This window comes from Crocodylus porosus, unplaced genomic scaffold (assembly GCF_001723895.1).
Source record: "Crocodylus porosus isolate Cpor-Errol unplaced genomic scaffold, CroPor_comp1, whole genome shotgun sequence".
NCBI classification, from domain to species: Eukaryota; Metazoa; Chordata; order Crocodylia; family Crocodylidae; genus Crocodylus; species Crocodylus porosus.
Genome location: NW_017728900.1, coordinates 634,664 through 655,686, shown reverse-complemented (window position 1 = coordinate 655,686; position 21,023 = coordinate 634,664). Strand labels below are relative to the sequence as shown.

General features: G+C 46.0%; 1 protein-coding gene across 1 annotated transcript; it reads right to left on the bottom strand.

The window, feature by feature from the left end:
• Nucleotides 1-12,256: 12,256 nt before the first annotated feature.
• On the bottom strand, nt 12,257-13,264 carry LOC109324599 (olfactory receptor 10V1-like). The gene has a single exon (XM_019556625.1). The coding sequence runs from the start codon at nt 13,262-13,264 to the stop codon at nt 12,257-12,259; it is 1,008 nt and encodes a 335-aa protein (XP_019412170.1).
• Between the last annotated feature and the right edge of the window lie 7,759 nt (nt 13,265-21,023).

Genomic DNA, 21,023 nt, shown 5'->3' with positions numbered 1-21,023 from the left:
ACACCCCTGCTCGGGACACAGGTATCAGTTTGACCTCATCCTGATCCATCACAGAAACATTCACAATGTGCAACATGCTCAGTCAATGCATCATGCTGATTTTGACATTGACCATGCCCTTGCTGGGGCCAAACGATCCCTAAAAAGATCCATCATGTGAAGCCAAAAGACAAACATTACCAACATGAAGAACTCTGACACTTGTGCAGTTTCTATGTGTACTTGAGTGTGTTTCTGAAAATGATCATCATGATTCCCCCGATTCTGATACCTTGTGGGAAAATTTCAAGAACAAGACCAGCCAGCTTACCTAACTCTACTTCAACAACCAACTAAGTCCAGAAATCTCAGATTCAAGGAGGCTAAGACTGCAGTCCAGAAAGTCACCAGAGAATGTGTCCAGAAGTATTGGCAAGACCTGAGCAATAAGATACAGATCTGCTTTGAAAGAAGGAACTTTTGTGGTACCTATGATGGAACCAAAGAGGCACTTGGTCCAACTTGTAAAAGGAGTGCAAACCTGAAAGCGAAAGATGGTACCTTCGTGATTGACAGGCAACAACAACTTGACTGATGGACTGAGCATTACAAATAACTCTACTCCAAGGATGCTATTGTCTGTGATAGAGCCTTAGTTGCCATTGCCTAGCTACCAATGCTGCAAGAGCTGGACCAAACACCAGCTCTCAACATTGTAGAGAAAACTATCAAAGAGATTGCACTGGGAAAGCAGCAGGCAATGATCAGCAGGGATCATTATATAATAAATAGATATAGATGTTTTAATAGTGATGGTTCATTTTAATCATGGAAAAATGTGGATTTTGCGTTACTTTTTTAATCCAAAAACTGAGGATTTATTTTTTATAAGAGAAAACCAGGATCCTTGATGATCAGCTACCTCCAGAGCTCTTAAAGGCAGGAGGGAGTAAGCCTACAAATGAACTCCATGCACTTCTCTGCATCTGCTGGGAAGAAAGCCACATGTCTCAGGATCTGAAGGATGCAAAGATAATTACTCTGTACAAAAATAAAGGGGAGAGAGCAGACTGCAACAACTACCAAGGGATATCTCTGCTTAGCGTGGTCGGCAAGGTGCTTGCCAGGGTCCTGCTGAAAAGACTCCAAGTCCTTGCTGAGAGAGTCTACCCTGAAAACCAGTATGGGTTCAGAGTCGGATGCTCCATGATTGCCATGTCCTTTACACTGCATTTGTTGCAAGAAAAAAGCCATGAATAACAGGCATCTCCCTATGTAGAATTTGTTGACTTACAAAAGGCCTTCAACACAGTTAACATGAATGGCATCTACAATACCCTGTCAAAAATTGGCTGTCCACAAAAGGTGGTCTCCCTATTCATGGAGTTCGATGAGGGAATGAAGGCAACCATCCAGTATGAAAATGAAACATCATCTGAGTTTAGCATTGATACTGGCATCTGCTCTGCATCCATCTCCAACTCACCTGATGAACTGCAGGTCACGATGAACAAGTTCTCTGATGTATACATCAAGTTTGGCATGGCAACCAGTATCAAAAAACAGTTATCATGTTGCAAGGCACCAACAATCCATCTAAAATCTATGTCAATAATGGAGCTCTGGACAGTGTAGATCACTTCTTCTATCTTGGCTCAACACTTACCAGCTCATTAAGTTTTGATAGAGAACTTGATGTAAGAATTGGCAATGCCTCTGTCACCTTTGGCAAACTTACCTCACATGTCTGGAACAACAAGCTGCTAACCCTGAACACAAAGGTGTCCATCCATCAGGTTTGTGTCCTCAGTAACCTCCATTATGGCTGTGAAAGCTGGGTCACATACTCTAAGCAGGAGTGGAGATCGAATAGCTTCCACTTTCACTGTCTCAGAAAAATCTTTGGAGTCACTTGGAACCAACAGATTACCAACAACAAGATCCTTGAGAGGACCAGCCTACAGTCTGTGCAGACCACACCGGAGGCTCATAAGCTTTGCAGCCTGGGATATGTGGAGCACAAGCCTCAAGATCATCTACTGAAGGCTGTGTTCTGTGGCCAACTCAAGAACCTCCCGCGATGCAGAGGAAGGCCAAAGCTCTGATACAATGACAAGGGAGAACTCCCATTGACAGCTGGGAGAACTCTGCCCACAGCCACTCGGTCTGGAAAAGCCAGGTCAAGGATGGTACAGTCATCACAGAGAGCCATCAGGGAGCCAAGGCTGAGGCCTGCAGGCAAGCTAGGAAGCTAGTAACCCTGATCCTCTATCAGCTTGAAGCCTGGCCGCCCATGTCCCAGCCATGACAGTTCACCTGGAGCACCCATTTTGGTGAAAAGAGTCTACTATAGATATGACCACCTACCACTGCCCTTGGATCCACCTGATTAGACATCAGCCCTTAGAGAGATCTGCAGGCCATGCAGGAATAGGTAACTCAACTTTTGTTAACCAAACAAACTCTCTAGAATAGTGATTCTCAACCACAGTGCCTGCAGGGCACCCCAGGGTGCCATAATATTGTTTTAAGGGTGCTGCAGGCCACCACACAATATTAGCATGGTTAGGGATGCAAACACATACATATGATTCCCAAGATTAACCCAGAGATTTCAAATAAGAATCCATAGTATCAAAGACATTCTGACCTTGTTCTGGTCTCTGAGTACTGTACAGCAGATAAATTAATTTTTGTCCTGATTTATGTTTTTTTGATTGGTGTATATATTTTGGGAGGATGTAGGGGGGGGTTCAGGTGAGCGGGGTAGATATGAGTGTGTGAATATGTGGTGAGGATGGGAGTGGTAGGGGTGTGGGAGATGGTGCGTGTATGTGTAGCAATATGGGGGATGTGTGTGGGGGCAAAGGGTGGGCATGTGGGGTGGGTGTGTGGTGTGTGTGGGGTGGGTGTCTGTAGGGGAGTGAGGTGTGCTTATGTGTTTGTGGGGATGCCTGCGTGCTAGGTCCCACGAGCCATCAGGTTGTGAGGGAGGGAAGTGGGGGCAGGGAACACGTGCAGCAGAGCTTGCCTGGGTGGTGTAGGTGCAGTCTGCCTGTCCCCCAGTCTGAGCCATGGCTGCCCCCACAGCATTCTGCCTGGGGCCAAACCTGGGCCGCTCCTGACTAGGGCAGCCTGCACCACGCTCTGCCCATGCCCACCAGACAGCATCACCCCAACCCCAGCCCCAGCCTGGCCAGGATGCACAGCTTCCTGGTGGGGCTGCTACTGCAACCACCTAGGTCCTGCTTGGCTCCTTCTGCCACTAGTGGCTCCTCCTCATCATCCTCCTGCCCCTGCTGCACTACTCTGGGCAGCAGGCAACTCAGAGAACCACTGGGGATGTGTGCCAGGCAGGCAACACACACCCATCCAGGCATGGGGAAAGCTGCAATGGGCAGTTCCTGCTCCAGTGTGCAGGGCTCCAGCTCCAACTCTTGGCTGCTTTACACCCACTCAGCCACCCAGCCAGGCAGAGTGGGTGGAAGGCAGCTGGAAGCTGGAGCTGGAGCCCTATGTGCTCGTCAGCGGCTGCTTGGCTGCAGCTTCCCCAAACTGGCTGGGTGAGTGGTACATGGCACATGGCCCAATGGCTTCCCCACATTATTTGCTGCCTGGATCAGTGCTGCAGGAGGAGGAGGAGGAGCCACTGGGAGTGGGGGATGTTAAGCAGTACCTGGGCAGCTGTGGTAGTAGCCCTGCTGAGAAGCATTGTGTGCTGGATTTAGCCAGGGCCAAGGCCATGTTGTCTGGCAGGTGTGGGGCAGTCAGGAGTGCAGAGCAGGCTGCCCTGGATCAGAGCGGGCAGGGCTCAGCCCCATGCAGAGCACCATGGGGGAAGCTGCAAGCCAGATATAATGAATTGGCATGCACCTGCCTGCAAGCTGGATCTCATCAGTTAGCGAGCCAGATCCAACCCATGGGCCATATTTTGTCCACCCCTCACCTAACTGGTTCAGAGAAGCATGAGCTTTTCATAGGTGGCACCCTGCTCCATCAGATGCTAGGAACAGACTTGCAGAAAGCAAGGGTTCTACACAGAAGAGAATTAAATACAGGGAACGGTCATCAGACCCGCTCCCTCACATTGTATACAACACCTGTCCTTTGTCAAAGAAGTCCTCATTTGGATTTTTTTGAAACAGCAAATAGAGCTAAACTGTTAAAAGGCAGCTCTGCAACTGCCAACAATACAATAGGAGTGCCAAAGGAGCGCTAGCAAAAATGGATGTGTCAAAGGCTATGCTTTCTGATCCCAGGGCCAGATAACATCTTCAGATGTCTCTGTTCCATCACTGCCCAGTAGGTCTTGAAAACCTTTTGCTGTCTCATTCACCTCCCAACAGACAAATGAAAATTGTTGATCAATTTTTTTTAACTTGCTTTCTGAGAGGATTTATGAGGAAAACCTGAAGTTAGCCAGTTAACCATACTGATGATTAGTAAATTCAGGGCTTTGTAAAACTAGCCAGGGCATCTTTGGGATGCAGACTGCATGCTCATAAATTATATTCCAAGTTGGATGTAAGTAAGACTAGAAAATTATAGATCAGTCACCAGAGAGGGGAACTCAGCAGTTTCACTAAAAAACAAAAAACAGAAACACTTCTTAAAATTGATGTGGGCAGGTGGGTGGTCTCTAAGAACCCTGTCTCCTTGGCAGCATCTCCATCTGCTTCTCCTGAATCACTGCCCAGCAGCTCCTTTAGGGCAACCTTGTCTCTGTAATTTTATTATCTTCCTGAAATGCAAGCAGAAACTGGGGATACAATTTGTGTAACTTGTAGGGCAGGGCTGAGAGTGTTGCTAAAAAATATAAATTATGATAGTTGGACAATTACTTAGTTGGAGGATGGGTAAAATAGGCCTTATTAAAATAAACAGACACTTATGAGACTCAGGTCATACACATATTAATATAATTCTCATGTGAATACTTTACGCCATCATGACCCAGGAATCAAGGAAGGTGTCTCAAAGGTATAATTAAAAGGAAAGTTTAACTTCTACCAGACAGACTCTACTAAAGAGAAGACTGTCTCTGGGAGTCTTGTTTAACTGGGAGTCTTGTTTAACTGAGATGGGACAATTCTCAGGATTGATAACATTATAATAGGTAAGTGCTGAGTTAAAACCTGAGTTTCATGCCTTTGCAAAAAAATTGTGGGGAAGAAGCTCAGAATTTCAAGTCTGCAGAATTCAAGTACTTACTGATGTCATTCCATCTCATTGATCATATCCTCACCACTAAAATAGAACTGAATTATTTTCACTTTTGGTGTCCTCTTTCCTCCCCGCAAAAACCTTACATTGTGTTTGTCCCACTGCCAGCATCTCAAATGTCTGAGCCTTTACAGTACAATTTGGAATGATGCAGTGTATGCCTATCTCTCTAAGAAGCTGCACTTGCAAATCTTGTGCCTCTCCTCTGAACATACACACTCCTTTGCAGGAATGGAGCTACAAATGGTCCTTTCACAACTCCTTGGTCTTAGTGCATTTCATGTGACCCTGGATGACTAATGGAAGTGTTTGCAAGCTGCTGAGAGCTTGGCAAGTATGTTATACTGCTTTAATTTAGATCTCTCAAACAGAATTTCAATCTTATGGGAGAACACCAACACATGTGTTTTGTCCATGATAACTGGGGGACCTAAATTTCCCTGACATCTTCTGGGAGGAACAGGCGGCCAAAACAAGCCACTCACGGAGGTGCTTACACTGTGTGCAGGACCTTCATCCAAGCTAGGTAGTGTCCAGTCTCAAGTGGGGTAGCACCTTTAGACCTCATCTTAGCAACAGGGGATGATCTCGTGGGAAACCTGCAAGTACACAGTAACCTGGGAGATAGTGACCATCACTTGGTAGAGTTCACTATCCAGCGAAGGGTGGGAAAAATATCCAGTGAGGCTGAAGTGTTAGACTTCAGAAGGTCCAAGTTTAGTAAACTTAGAAGGCTAGTTACTGAGGTGGTGGAACTCAAGGGTATCGAGCAAACGGGGGTCCAGGAGGGCTGGAGGTTTCTCAAGGGAGTGATCCTTGGGGCACAAAAGGAGTCTATCCCCTTATGCAGGAAAAGGGCTAAGGGGATAAAAAGCCCCCTTGGCTGAACAGGGAACGCCAGGGAAGGCTGAGGGCAAAGAAAGACATGTATAGGCAGTGGAAGCAGGAGGCAGCCACCAAGGAGGCATATACCACCCTAGCGTACTATTGCAGGGAGTCAGTTAGGAAGGCCAAGGCAGGACTGGAGCTTAGGCTGGCTTCAGCAATTAAGGAAAAGAAAAAGGCCTTCTACAGATACATAGCGAGCAAAAGGAAAGCACAGAGTAACATAGGGCCCCTGCAGGACAAATCAGGTCAGTTGGTGGTTGACACAGAGAAAAAGGAGGAGCTCTTCAATGAGTTCTTCACTTCGGTATTTCTTAATACTGACCAAGACACTTCCACCACCTTGAGCACAGACAGATGTCCAAAAGGCACCAGACCGCCTAAGATTAGTGCTGACTTAGTTAAGGAGCATTTGGAGGGGCTGGATGGGTACAAGTCAGCTGGCCCAGACAACCTCCATCCACAGGTGCTGAAGGAATTGGCTAGTGTCTTAGCTAAGCCGTTGGCACGGCTGTTTGAGCACTCGTGGTGCTCTGGCCAGATCCCTGAGGACTGGAAAAAGGCCAAGGTGGTGTCCATTTTTAAGAAGGGGAAAAGGGATGAGCCGGGTAACTTTAGGCCAGTCAGTCTTACCTCTATCCCTGGGAAAATACTGGAAAAAATCATGAAAGACCACATTTGTGAAGGCCCAGCAGGGGAAACAATGCTGAAAGGAAACCAGCAAGGGTTCATCACAGGTAGATCCTGCCTGACAAACCTCATAGCCTTTTATGACCAGGTCACACACTGCCTTGACATAGGAGCTGAAGCCGATGTCATCTACCTGGATTTTAGGAATGCCTTTGACACAGTTTCGCATCCTATTCTCATCGGGAAGCTAGCAGGCTGTGGAGTGGACATTTACACAGTCAGCTGGGTTGCCAACTGGCTTAGGGACCGCACCCAGAGAGTGGTGGTGGATGGGTAGTTCTCAGCCTGGAAGGAGGTGGGCAGTGGTGTCCCGCAGAGTTCGGTCCTTGGACTGGTGTTATTTAATATCTTCATCAGCGATTTGGACAAGGCTGTGGAGAACACCCTCTCCAAGTTCGCTGATGATACCAAGTTATGGGGCAAAGTTAACACACCGGAGGGCAGGGAGCAGATACAGGCTGACCTGGACAGGTTGGATCAATGGACGGAACAAAATAGTATGCGATTCGACAAAGATAAATGTAAGGTACTCCATCTAGGAAGGAGGAATCCCCAGCACACCTGTAGGTTGGGGGATGACCTCCTCAGCAGCTCAGAGGCTGAGAGAGATCTTGGAGTCATAGTTGACTCCAAAATGAACATGAGCCAGCAGTGTAACGAAGCCATCAACAAAGCCACTCGCACCTTGTTGTGTATTAACAGGTGTGTGACCAACAGATCGAGGGAGGTGATGCTCCCCCTCTATGTGGCATTGGTCAGGCTGCAGTTGGACTACTGTGTCCAGTTTTGGGCGCTGCATTTCAAAAGGGACATGGAGAATCTGGAGAGGGTTCAGAAGAGGGCCACTTGCATGATTAGTGGTCTCTGCAAAAGACCGTACGAGGAGAGGTTGAGAGATCTGGATCTCTTCAGCTTTTACAAAAGACAGCTGAAGGGTGACCTTGTAGCCACCTATAAATTTATCAGGAGAGGACAGCAGGGAATTGGGGATCTGCTGTTTATCAGAGCACCCTAGGGAGTAACTAGGAATAATGGGTGCAAACTAGTGGAGAGTAAATATAGGTTAGACATTAGGAAGAAATTTTTTACGGTAAGGTTGGCCAGAGTCTGGAATGGGCTTCCAAGAGAGGTGGTGCTGTCACCTAACTTGGAGGTCTTCAAGAGGAGGCTTGACAGTCACCGGGCTGGGGTCATCTGACCTCAGCCCTCTTTCCTGCCAGGGGCAGGGGGTCGGACATGATGATCCATCGGGTCCCTTCCAACTCTATAATCTATGAATCTATGAACTGCCAGTCATGTTGGATTCCTGCCCTACCCTTGTCTTTACAATACCATGCAATACAAGTATGTGTGGAATTAAAATTGTCATTGCCATCTAAATCCAACAACCCAACCCTATCGCTATAAAAAGTTCTTTCCAAAAATATAAATTGAATAAACTTCAACCTGGAACAGGCTTGAGCAAAACCAGACCCATAATAAAACTCCTCTAGAAACAAAATTGAGGCAAAAATACAAAAGAAGCAGAAGGAAATTAAAATGATCAATAGCAGTTAACTTTTTAAAGGCCATTATCCATTTGCAATGTATACAATTTAGAAGAATGAGTGAATGTAGATTATTGATAGTAGGTAAGAATATTCCAGAGCACCTAGTGCCATGATTTCCTCTGGTTTTCAATACTGTAGAGGCTCCAGAGCATCTATATCACTTCTAGAAATTGGACTTAGATTATGCCCTTATTTTTCTCAGGGCCTGTCCAACCCACTCATATTACCCACAATTCCCTCAGTGTGTAAAATAGCCAGCTCACCCTGCTCCCTGGCCCTCTCAGTGTGTAACCATGCACTCACAATGCCTTTAACACCCTTAGAGTGTGTCCACCCCTTGCACTGCCCCCTAGCCCCTCTGAGTATGACCCCACTAAGCTACCCTTACAGCACACACACTGCCCATCCGATTCCCTCAAGACTTTGGAGTTCTCTTCCCTCCTTCATACTACTGCCATCATAATTGTTTCTGTGTTATACATAATACTTTGCTGCCAGTGATTCATCTTACTCCTTCATGCCCCCACCGCAGAAACTCTCCTGGCAGCCATCCCAGTGTATCCCTTCTCTCCTCCTTTGCACTACCTCTTTTTCTTCTCCATCACTCCCTCAGAGCGGTTTCCTTACATTGCCCCTCAACTCAAGCAGTGTCTTCTGTTGTCCTACAGTGATTTTGTAAGGCAATGCTTAAGAGCAGCTTCAGCCCAAAATAAGTTGTGACAATGTGAGGACAACAGTGAAGACGAGAGGAGTAGAGATGTGTACATAGTGTGGTAGGAGGCCTTGGGGAAGCTTGGGGATAACAGTGGAGGATGACCTAGGTGAGGTCATAATGACTCCTGCCATGTAGATGAGGTGGCTGTGTACAGTCATAATCACTCAGTCCTCATATACTACCTGCCTTGTCACCTGTCCACCCAGTCTAAAGTTTAAAATGGCCTTGTAGAGATAGGTCTGTGTGAGTAGGAAGGGACAGTATATGGGGAAAGCATCAGCCTAAATGAGGGAGAAAGTGAACCAACTCTAAACTCGTGGTCCTCCAGAACATATTTCCTATTGGGATTTGGAGAGGGAAGCAACTGGACTCCTTGGGAAGAGTAAGGAGGTTGAAGAAAGTACCATCTGTAGTCTAGACAAAGAGCAGAGAAGAAAAAGAACCCTGAGACTCCATGATACGTACAGGCCTGCCCAGGAAGAAACAGACTCCTTGGTCTTATCTGTTAAACCTCCCTTGCACTGGAGAATGAGAAAGGAAGATTTCAAGCTACACCCAGACCTACGTCACACCCAGGATACAAAGGACTGTACAATAGTGAGTACTAGGTGTGTTATGCTATGCAATAAAAAAGGGTTCCAAATTTCGGAAAGACCCACTGTAAAGAACTGTTAAACATGTGCCTAGATGCATGAAAGCACACACTGGGTTGAAAGTGTCTTGATAAAAGTTATAATTTAGAGATGCTCCGTAACAAGAGACTGAGGAAGTTGGGATTTGGGAGATGGTCCCTGAGTTAAGGAGCAGCTAGCTAGTCAGTTGAGAGACCAAGACTGTGCAGAGGTTGCTTACTGCTCCATAATAAAAGTCATTGTTTAGTTCTTCTCATTCATGTATGCCTATGTTTATTTAACCCAGTGGTCACTACAGAAAGAATGTTTCAGTGCCACCACACAAACAGGATATGAGGAAGCCTGCTGAGGCCCTTTATTTGAATGCCAGTTGTAAATTTGTTGCACCAAGTTACTACTACAGCAAATAGGACGTGTATAGGCATATTTCAGGTTCTTAGGAATAGACTCCAAGGGCTTGCTGGTATACCTTAAAGATGCTTTTCTGTTGGGTGTGATGAGCATTAGGAAGAGAGAATGTCTAATAAGTGCTGCAGGATTCATTGTTCAATGAAGTGCTTGTTCCTCTTCATGCCCCGGGCTTGTATCACCTCTGGCATTTTCCTGGTCCTGCATGCTCTGGACAGTGGCATGTGAGCAGGGGATCACAACTCTGCCCTGGCTCCTTGCAGCAGTGACAGACTGGTCTGGAGTAGGGGCAGAGCTGCGATCCCCTGTTTGTGCACCCCTGCACAGAGTGTGTAGGCTACAGATTGCGGCTCTGCCCTGACTCCAGAGCAAGCTGCCCCTATCAGAAGTTCCCAGAGGCTCTGGAGCAGCCCCCTGCCCTGCTCTGCCATGCCTGCTGCCAACGTGGCTGCAGCTGGTCTCCATGGCAATCCCAGCTTTGAGCTTTCCCACACAGCTGCAGCTGGGGTCTCCATGGAGTCCAGCCCCAGCCATGCTTAGGGGCAGCTGGGAAATGGAGTCTGCTGCTAACCAGATCTGGCTTGCGAGCTGGACTTTGCCCATCCTTGGGCTAGCCTAATCCAAGCTATGTGCTCCAGCCCACCAGGGAGGCGTGCTCTAGTGTCCCCCCACTTCTGGCCTGAGCCAATGCAGGCATGTGGCTGCATTTCTGGAATCAAAAGTGAATGTCTGTTCACTTGCTTATCCATTCAATCTATGCAGCTTAGACTAACCTGTGACGACTGAATCAATTCAGCCTTAGATTTGTTGACTTTCTGTATGGAGGCAAGATCTAATTAACCAGTTAATCACATCTTAAGTTGTGACCTAGCCACATAATCAATTAATGGTGTGATAACAGGGAATAAACCACACAGTTATTCCACCAAAAAACACCATTAATTGAAGGTGTCCGGGTATGCCCCCAGAGCTGGGAGCCACATCAGCTGCTCCCAGCTGCAGAAGCTTGCTACTTGCTGGTATAGGGTGAGCCCAGGATCATGGTCCTGGGCTCCCCCTGCACTGGCAATAAGGTGTGATGGGATCTGACTTGTGATCTCACAACCATGCCTCCTGCCATGAACATGCAGCATGGCAAGAAGTGCAGTTGTGTGGGTTGTGCATTGGATCCCATCATGTCTTTACTGTATGCCTGGCATAGGCTTTAGTCTTCATCAATATATTTGTTCAAAAATAAGTACTTAACTTTCCTGATCCACCTCTTTTCTGCCCACTGAGCCTTTTTAAATGAAGCACTGCAGGAGTTTCTGTTCTATCCTAACTCACTCAGCATGGCCATGCCTGTGGCAAATCTCCTTTGCTACTGTCCTTAATATCTTCCTGTTTCCTTGAGAGCAACAAGAGCCAGGAACAGAGATACTATGTTCTACAAATCAAAACATGAAGCCGCTGAGAATTCACCATGTCATTATTTGACCATTTCCAATGCTCATTCCTACAAATTTGGGCCATATCTTAGTATCAGATTGTCTAGTGAAAACTTCCCCCAGTGTGCTCTCATGCAGCCGTTCCCTGTAAGATTAAAGTGCCTTAATCATCAAATATCTGTTTTTGTATAGTGCTAAATATCTTTATTAGAATGCCAGATGGGACTAAATAAAATGATGAACAAATGTTATGTAAGTTCATATATTTTGGGGAAATACTTGCATTTATGAAATAAATGTTGACTACCAACTACTACAAAACAATATCACACTTGTTTACATTGAATTGCTCTACTTGGCCTTTAATTGGCCAAGCATTATGAAACTTTAGACACAACTCACTGGCATTTTTTTGGTTTGTCTGTATTTTTTTGGTCTTTAATTCTGGAAATTGTCTCAGGGCTCTGTAACCTTTCTCATCATGTTGGGTGCATCCTCTCATGGCTTTCCTTACTCCAGGGAGGAACTCACGTTCTTCACTGGGCCCAGGCTGTACAGTATCCTGCATATCAAGCAGATGTCCCCTGGAGGTTAAACCAGGGGAGACACCTTCTTCCCATCAGAAAACTATGATTCAGACATGTATAGAGTACCCAGCCAGTCTTCCTGCATGGAGGACTTGTTCATTTAGCACTCCAAGCAAAGCACATCAACAAAAAATATTTTAACGTAACAGTTTAAAACCCATCACTTCCTTTGGAAAAGCACTCTCCTCCACAGCACTCTTCTCAGGGCATCCTTTAGCTCCTTGTTTCTCATACTGTAAATCAGGGGATTTAGTACAGGGTTCATAAAGGTGTAGATTACAGACACCACTCGGCCTTGTTCTGGGGAGTAGGTGGAACTGGTGTGAGAGTAAATGAAGATGCTGCAGCCATATTGCAGGAGAACAACAATCAGGTGGGAGGAGCAGGTGGAGAAGGCGTGGTGACGGCTGACTGCAGAACGGATCTGCAGGATGGCAGCCACAATGAAGACATAGGAGATGCAGATCATGAGAAAGGGGACAATCAGGGTTATGAAGGTAGCAGCAAAAACAATGGCCTCAAGGCTGTCTTTGCTGCCACACACAAGCTGTAACATAGGCATTACATCACAGTAGAAGTGGTCGATTTCGTCGTTACCACAAAATTGCTGATGGAAAAGCAAAATGGTAAACTGCAGGGCAAAGAGGGAACCCAGTACCAGTGACCCAGCTATAAGGTGCCTGCAGACCTTTCGACTCATGATGAGGGTGTAGCGCAGTGGGTGGCAGATGGCTACGTATCTGTCGAACGCCATGACAGCCAGGAGCATGCAGTCAGCCCCACCCAGGAAGATGAAGAAGAACAGCTGAGTGCCACAGCCGTTGAAGGAGATGGTGGCCTTCCTCTCAGGCAGGTGGTTAGCCAGGGCCAAGGGAGCAATGACAGAGGCATAGCAGATCTCCAGAGCTGCCAAATTGCCCAGAAAGAAGTACATGGGTGTCTGGAGGGAGTGGTGGATGAGGACAGTTAGGGCAATGGCAGTATTTTCACAGAGACTCAGCAGGTACAGGAGCAGGAAGGCCACAAAAATCAGCCACTGCAAGTTAGGGAGGGTGGAGAGTGGACGGAAGTGGAACTGAATTGTCCCAGTGTGGTTTTCATCCACCCTGGACCCAACACATGCAACCTGCTGAGAAAGGAGAGGGAAGCCTGCACTGTCACCTGTCATCAACCCAGAGCAGGTTCACCCAGCCATTGAGATGTTCAGGTTTAATATCTGGAAGTAATAATTCATTCTGGGAGGAATCCAGGAACTAGATAATCTGTTGAAGGAATTGGGGAATACTTCTTGCTGAAGAAGAAAAACAAATATCAACGAGAGATCAAGAGGAAAGGTTAGCACAATAATTCACTTCAGCATCTGAAAATGTATTTTATTCTGGCAAAAGTCCAGTAACCGAATAATCTCTCTAAAGAGGTGAGCAATGCTGGAGAAGGAGAAGATAATGTTTTAGGCAGGTCTGAGTCTGACTCACTTTCAGCAGGTAGTGGGACTAAATAATACTCCTGAGTTCCCATCCACCTTTATGTCATGATTCTGATTCTATTTCTATGATTCTAGGATTCTGTGATTCTGGACAAGCTTTCAAGCACAAAACACCCATTCCCATGAGAACTTCAGATGTAGAGACTTGAATATTACCTAACAAACTAACCCATGGGATAAGTATTTACAACTCCAGTTAGCTTTTAATCGAGATGTATGCTTTTGACTGGAATAGATACCGTTTCACTGGCATTACTGTCTAATTATGGTTTATCCCTGCCAGCAGAGGAGATAATGTCTGATTTTAAAGGGCTCCTTGAGATAAAAGACATAGGTAGAACCTAAATTCAAGCAAGAAGAAAGATGCCATTTTTAACAATTTATCCAGAATCTCTGAATGCTCCATCTTAGCCCTCCTGGTTTGGAACATGCAGCAGTAAGAGAAGCAACAAATTCCTAATTACTTGAAGTCGGTGATTTGAGATGGGTTATGTGCCTAAATGATATAATCTACTTTGACTACAACTTACTGGGCATAATAGTGATGCTTACATGATAGGCAACAATAATTCCCTCTGCTACAGGAAGTGCTACAGGTGACATTTTGAGCCTGTGTTTCTCAGGAGGTCAAACTGGGTGATCACAATAGTTCCTTCAAATCTGAAAATATTTCTAAACTGCTTTGTTAGAGGATGACTTATGCCCTGAAGAATGAGTGGTCAACAGAACCCAAAACTAGATGTGATTAAGAGTCTAGACTCTTTAAAGATTATCTGCCTCCTTTCAGTTGCATTCAGTGTCCCCTTGATCTAGAAACTTAAAATAAAAGATGATCTATCTTTTCCAGCCCATTCATTATTTCATATACCTTCATCATGTCCCCCATTATGTCTCTTCCAAAGCAGGGACTCAAAATCTTTCCATTCCACTTCAGTGATAGGAATTTTTCCCTCTGTCTCATATCATTCTTCTCCTCTATGTATTTCCAAACTTTCTTGCTTTTTCTCGGCAAAATTTTAGTAACATGACTGGAATAAGTCAGGTTGGGACAAAAGCATTTCCATAAAAGCCCAGCTATAATTTCAGTATTTATTCTCCATCCCAATATCTTCTTATGTTCAGTTTGCTGTTTGTTCAGTTAGCAAATTATGCACTGCACTGCCCATTGGGATGTCTGTATGTTTTTCCTCAACAGTCACCAGAAAACTTGTTTCTTCTCTTTCCCAAATATGCAGATCTGTGCTATAAAAGGTATAATCTTGCCTCACAAAACTTGTTCCTCACAATTTAGAATTCGTAACTTTGTTTCATGTAAACCTCTCCCACTGCCTTGCCCTTTTCATCTCTCAGTAGATTAATAGACAAATTATGTAATACAAGCTTCAGCCACTGCTTCTTAATGCAGCACCATACTCTTCCCAGCCCTTGTAGGAACAGAAAGGCAGGCTTGCTATCTGTTTCCTTCACACAAAAACTCTGGCATGGAATTGGAGCAAATAGGGTAAGTACAAAAATTATGACAGTTTGCTCCTATGCAGAATCTTTGCCCCATGATCTCAGAGCTCCTCATGAAGTTGGGTGGGATCCACACAACAGAGCTTGGATTATTTATATCCCTGTAGTTCCCTGACGAACACTCCTCTAAGACACACAGCCCTCCTAAACCCAGAATGGTAGCACAAAGGTAACATTGCAGTCTCTTCACTAACCATGGAAAACTGATTCTAACTGTAAGGAAACAGGTTGATGAATAAAAGCAGACTTGAACTGTAGGATACCTCTCGCCCAGAAGATCAGAGTCCTGTACAAAGGATGGTGCTCTGAAGGGCAGTAGATGCATTTTTTGTGGAAGAGATACTGAGATGGAAGAATAAAGCCTCAAGTCAGTGATCGAGTGAGGAAGAGAGACCCCAAGCCCTGAGCTTCTGTTTAACCAGCTATCCCTGCTGCTTCTCTAATTTTGGTAGGCAGAAGGATGGAAGGGAAAGGACACACTTTACCTCACATTAGAACTGAGCCAGCAGCTGCTGTTCCCCATCTGGGAGCCTCCCACTAGCCCCAGAGTATTTACATGAAGTTCAGTGTCCCTGGGGACTGGTGAATCTTTCCCGTGCCTCTTGCCTCAGAAAGCAATAAAGAGGTTCACTTGGAAAGTTTGGCTTCAGATTATAGTTGGAGAAAACTTCCAGGGTCTTTAGCTCTTTTGGGTGAGAGGCTCTAAATAAAAGGGACAAATCAGATGGCTTTGCTCACCCCAAAAACGAAGGTACTGAGCCTCACTACCTTATCCCTATGCAAAGACTGATCAGGCAGAGGGCAAGGGTATGAGAACCCTTTCTTATCAGGACTGTGCTTCCCATCATGGTGTAATACAAGTGGGCTACAAGGATTTCTTACTACAGAGTCTGAATATGATGAGGTGGGCAGAAAGCCAAGCCTTGCATCTCCTTTGGAGGTAGGGTACAGAGCCCTAAAACCTAAAGTAAGTTCCAGCACACCGCAGGGGATGCTTCCTCTCTACCCTGATAACAGTACATTAGGACTTGTTTCAGACCTCTTTACCTCTCATACTGACCACCTGACCCTCACTTCCATTCTGACAGCACTCCAGCAGTCCAAGCTCTATTTTCATTCTGTCCCTTTGACTCTCTTTAGGTTTGACCTCTCCTCTTACACTGCCCCCCAAAAACCTCATAGTCTGACCTTGCCCTCACTTGAGCTACCTTATCTTCCTTTGCTGATATCCTAGCATAAGTTACAAGCAAAAGATAAATAGAAATGGATCTATGTTACAATGGCAGGAGGTTTCTAGTAGAGTCTCACAGTGGTCTGTCCTGGGCCAGTGTTTATTTTTTTAAATGTAGGAATAAAAAGCTTCCTGAGCAAATCTGTAGATGACATGAAACTGGGAAGAGCTACAAACACCCAGGAGGACAGAAGCACAATTCAGAAGCATCCTGATAGGTTGGAAAGCTGAGCTAGAGCCAACAGGATGAAGTTCAATGCTGACAAATGCAAGATGCCACACCTTAGGAAGAGTAATCAAAAACACAAATACAAAATGGGTGACAACTGGTTGGATGGCAGCACTATGGAGAAGTAGTTACACATTAGGGCTGCGCAAAATTTCACTGGCTGTTTCGATTTGACAGTTTTGACTTATTTCGAGCTTGAAACAGCAAAATCAAATCAAAACAAAGGGCTTTAAAACAGCCTCAAAACAAATGAAGCTAGTCAAAATGTTTCAAAAGTTTCAAAATGTTTTGAGTTGCAAAGCAGCCAGCAGTGAGGTAATAGGAGACAGGGGAGAACCAGGGCTGTGCTCCCAGCAGCAACCGGGAGCACAACCCTGGCTCTCCCCGTCTCCCACCACGGGGCTGCAGGAAACCAATCACAATGCAGGGGCAGAGAACTAAGACCGGGCTCAGTTCCCCTCCCCAGTGCTACGATCGGGCTGGGAAAAGCAAGTCAGCCCAGCTAGGCTGAGTCTCATTCCCCACGCTAAATCAGGCTGGGGGTGGGAAGTCAGCCCAGCTGGGCTGAGTTTCTTTTCCCAGTGCTATGGGGCTGAGTTTGTTTACGCCTGATCCTTCTCCCAGCCTGATCCTTTCCCCATCCCAGTGGTTGGGCGAAATGTCAAAACAGTGTCAAAACACCCTCACTGTTTCAATGAAGCGAAACAGTGAGGCTGTTTCAACTCGAAATGAAATTCAAAACAAAACACTGTTCTGTCCAAACCTCAAAACTGAAGTCAAAACAGAACAGTGCTGTTTCGCATAGCCCTAATAGATATAGACATAGGAGTCCTGGTGGATCACAGACTCATTTAGAGACTACAAGTCTACAGTATGAGGCAGCTACAAAAACACAACTGAAGTTCTGGCTTCATCATAGGGTTCTTGTTTTTCTCTACTTAAAAACCCAAAATCTCTAATAAAAATCCAAAATTCTCTAATTAAAAAAACCCAAATTCCAAGTTTTTCCACAATTAAAATGAAACATTGCCATATATGCAGGTATCAGTTGAACATAATGTTTTATTGAAATATTTACAATTTGGAAGCCTACCAGGGTTTCAATCATTATAATAAGTTGTAAATACCCATATATTTTGGTGCTGCATTTTGGGGTTTTTATCATAGAAAATCAGAGCTCCCCTTGCCCCTTTCACTCAAGGGGATGCAGTTCCAGCTGCAGATGCCCCCCGCTCCTGCTGCTTTGTGGCACTGAGCAGCCCTGATATGCCAGTGCCCTGCCCCTGCTTTTGCCTCTCACACCCAATCCACAGCACCCTGCCCCTGCTGATGCCCCTCATTACTGATCCATAGCCTCTGGGCCCTGCCAATGCTCAGCACTCCTGACCCACAGGCCCCTCAGTCCTGCTGGTGCCCATCACCCCTAGGCCTGCCAGTGCTCCTCACTCCTGCCTCACTGCCCCCCATCCTCAGAGTGGGATGCAGTGGGAGGAACATGTACCTCTCCAAGGTTTCTGCACCAACAGTAGGGCACAGAGATCCAGCAGGGATGGACCAGCTCTGGGCAGAAGCTGCCTCCGCAGCCCAGCAGGCAGGACCCAGTGCAGGAAGGAGTGCTGTGCCGCCATGACTGCCAAGGTGAGGTACAGCAGTGGCATAGAGTTGTGCCCCCACTGCTGCCAGGCAGGAAGAGAGTGCCTCACCTTGGTGGCCATAGCAATGTAGTGCTCCCTTCTGTACCAGGTCCCTCCTGCTGGGCTGCACAGGAAGCTCCTGCCCAGAGCTAATCCAGCTTGGCTGCACCCCCATGCCTCGCTCTAGAACAAGATATCTAGGGGAGCACATGCCCCGTCCCCCACATTGCCTTACCCCCCCAGGCATGTTCCCTCCCCACAATGCATTGCCTTGGCCTCCCCTGCCCCTTGATGCATGGCCTGTGCCCCCTCACCCCCTGTCCCTGCACATAGCGTCCTCTGGGTCCCATTTCCCCCAGCTCCAAGCAGCCCCTTACAGACTGGAACTCTGCCAGCCTGCAAGGGGAAACCTGCAGTTTCCCATGTTTTTCTCCTTTAAAGGAGAAATTCTACGTTTTTGTCCATTAAAAGAGTAAATCCATGTTTTTTCCACAGCGAACAGAAAACCCAGATCCCTGTACCAATAGAAGCATTCACTGTAAGACAGGGGAGGTGACAATGCCTCTTTATTCAATGCCTCTTTATTCAGGGGAGGTTAGGCTTCATCTAGAGTATTACGTACAGTTTTAGGTTTCACATTTTAAAAAGAACATGGAAAAAATAGATTTCAGAGATGGGCAACAAAAACGATAAAAGGGTTTGGAAGGCAAGTCATTTGAAAGTTTGAAAGAAATAGGCATGTTCAGGTTGTAGAAAATAGGATTTAGATAATAGCCTTCACGGCAGTAGCCTGCAAATATCTAAAGGACTGCCACAAAGAAAAGAGAAAAGACCTTTTCTCCATCACTGAAGAGAGTATAGCTTGACTTTTCAGCAAAGTAAGTTTGTACTGCATATCAGAAACAACTTCACCATTAGACCAGTGAAGCAGTGAACTAGACGTCTTAGGGAAGTTGCAGAATCTCTTCCATTGCAAGTTTTCAAGAAGTCGGATAAGCATTGATCAGGGCTGGTCTAGGAGTAGCTATGCTTGTATTGTGTTGTAAAAGACAACAGCTGAAAGGCCAGGAGCCCCCTCCCCACTCCTGGATTGTTTGGAGATCATGAGAAGAGCTCTACAGCCCAGAGCAGGTGGATCTTGGAGAGGACCTGATTCAGCAGGAAGAGAATGCAGCAGAGCTCTACAACTGGTTTAGTTATAAAAGAGGATTGAAGGAGCTGCAATAAATTCAGAATGGGAACAGGATGACAGAAAAGGGTGTTCTGGCTCCCAGTTAGAGGATGTGATATGCGTAGGTATGCTTGTCCCTAGGCTTCAGACAGGGTTCAAATTACATTCAGACTCTTAGGGGGTCTGCAGTGGTGGCAGCTGAAAGCTGGAAAGACTTGTCACCAATACCGCCTGAGGTGCAGGATGGGCCAGGGAGAGCAGCTCTCATCTCTTATGGGGGGCTCAGCCCTGCTGGGGTCCCCCATAATTCGAACATTAGTTTCAGAGCAAAGTGGTGTTTAGTTTTCCCATGCTTCTGGGCTTTGCTGGTTGCCACATTGGGGCCAAGAAGGAATATTGCCCCCTTCCTGCTCCTGCAGGTGTCAGTCAATCTCAGAAGCATGGGTGTTGGCTGTACCCAGAACTGGAAATTTGGACTGGGATGTGGCAGTACGCCTGCTGGGAGTAAAACCTGGAGGTTCCTGATTAAAGAGTCTTGCCCATCCACTCAGAATCAGACCAACCATCACATTCGGGATCAGGAAGAAATTTTACCCCATGGTCAGATTGATACAGACTGTGGAGGCTTTTCGCTGTATTGAGGGTATGGCCCTCTTCTTTGGATCTCTCAAGTGCATTTTAGCAACCCCTGCAGTGGCAGGACATTGACAGTTCTTGTTGCCCTTCTTTACCTGTGGCAGATTAAGGTGCTCTTAATATTTTGGGGCAATATGCCTGGTAGTTATTTATTTTTTATAAAAGTTAGACCAGGATTTGTATAGGATGTTTCGAAAAGGGATGATCCTGTCTTGAGCAAGGGATTGGACTAGATGATCTCCTAAGATCCATTCCAGCTTTTCTTTTCTAGAATTCCAAGTTATTGTAGGCCTTACATGTGCACATCATAGTCCTGATCAAACTATCCTACGTCCACTGCTACCAGATTCCAGTGTTTGGACCTGTGTATTTTTCAAGTTTCCTGAGACTGAACAGAGTCCACACACCGCCTCAGGTTTGAGGCCCTAAGTTTGAGGAACTTAGAAGACCTGCACCCCAGGAGCCAGCCTATCTCACTCTCTTGTCTGAGAACATTTGGTCCAACTGTTGAGGTGCTATGAGGAGTTCTGGTTCCCCCAGGCTCCCCACTAACTTAGCACATCCTTTCCTAGGGCTCCAGCCATGTAAGCACCATTCTGGCTTATAGTTGACCACTTCATCGATGTGTGATAGGGAAAGTAACCAGAATTACCAAGATGTACATACATTTTCCAAGTTGTCACTACAGGTTAATTTTCTTTTTCAGGTTATTTTTTTTATAGAATCATAGAAAAAAAGAGGGGAAGGGACCTTGGGAGGTCATCCAATCAAAGCTCTTCCTCCACGAAGGATCACCCCTGACTAAACCATCCTAGCAAAATGTTTGTTTAACCTGGCCTTAAAAACTTCTGAGCATAAAGATTCACAGCCTCTTTTGGTAGCCTGTTCCAGTAATGAAGACTGAAGACTGGAAGAAGGCCAATGTGGTGCCGATCTTCAAAAAAGGGAGGAGAGTGGATCCGGCTAACTACAGGCCCATTAGCCTGACTTCTATCCTGGGGAAGATCCTAGAAAAGTTTATTAAG

Excerpts from the sequence above, each read along its gene's own strand:
- LOC109324599 (XM_019556625.1), bottom strand. The coding sequence starts at position 13,264 with ATGACAGGTGACAGTGCAGGCTTCCCTCTCCTTTCTCAGCAGGTTGCA.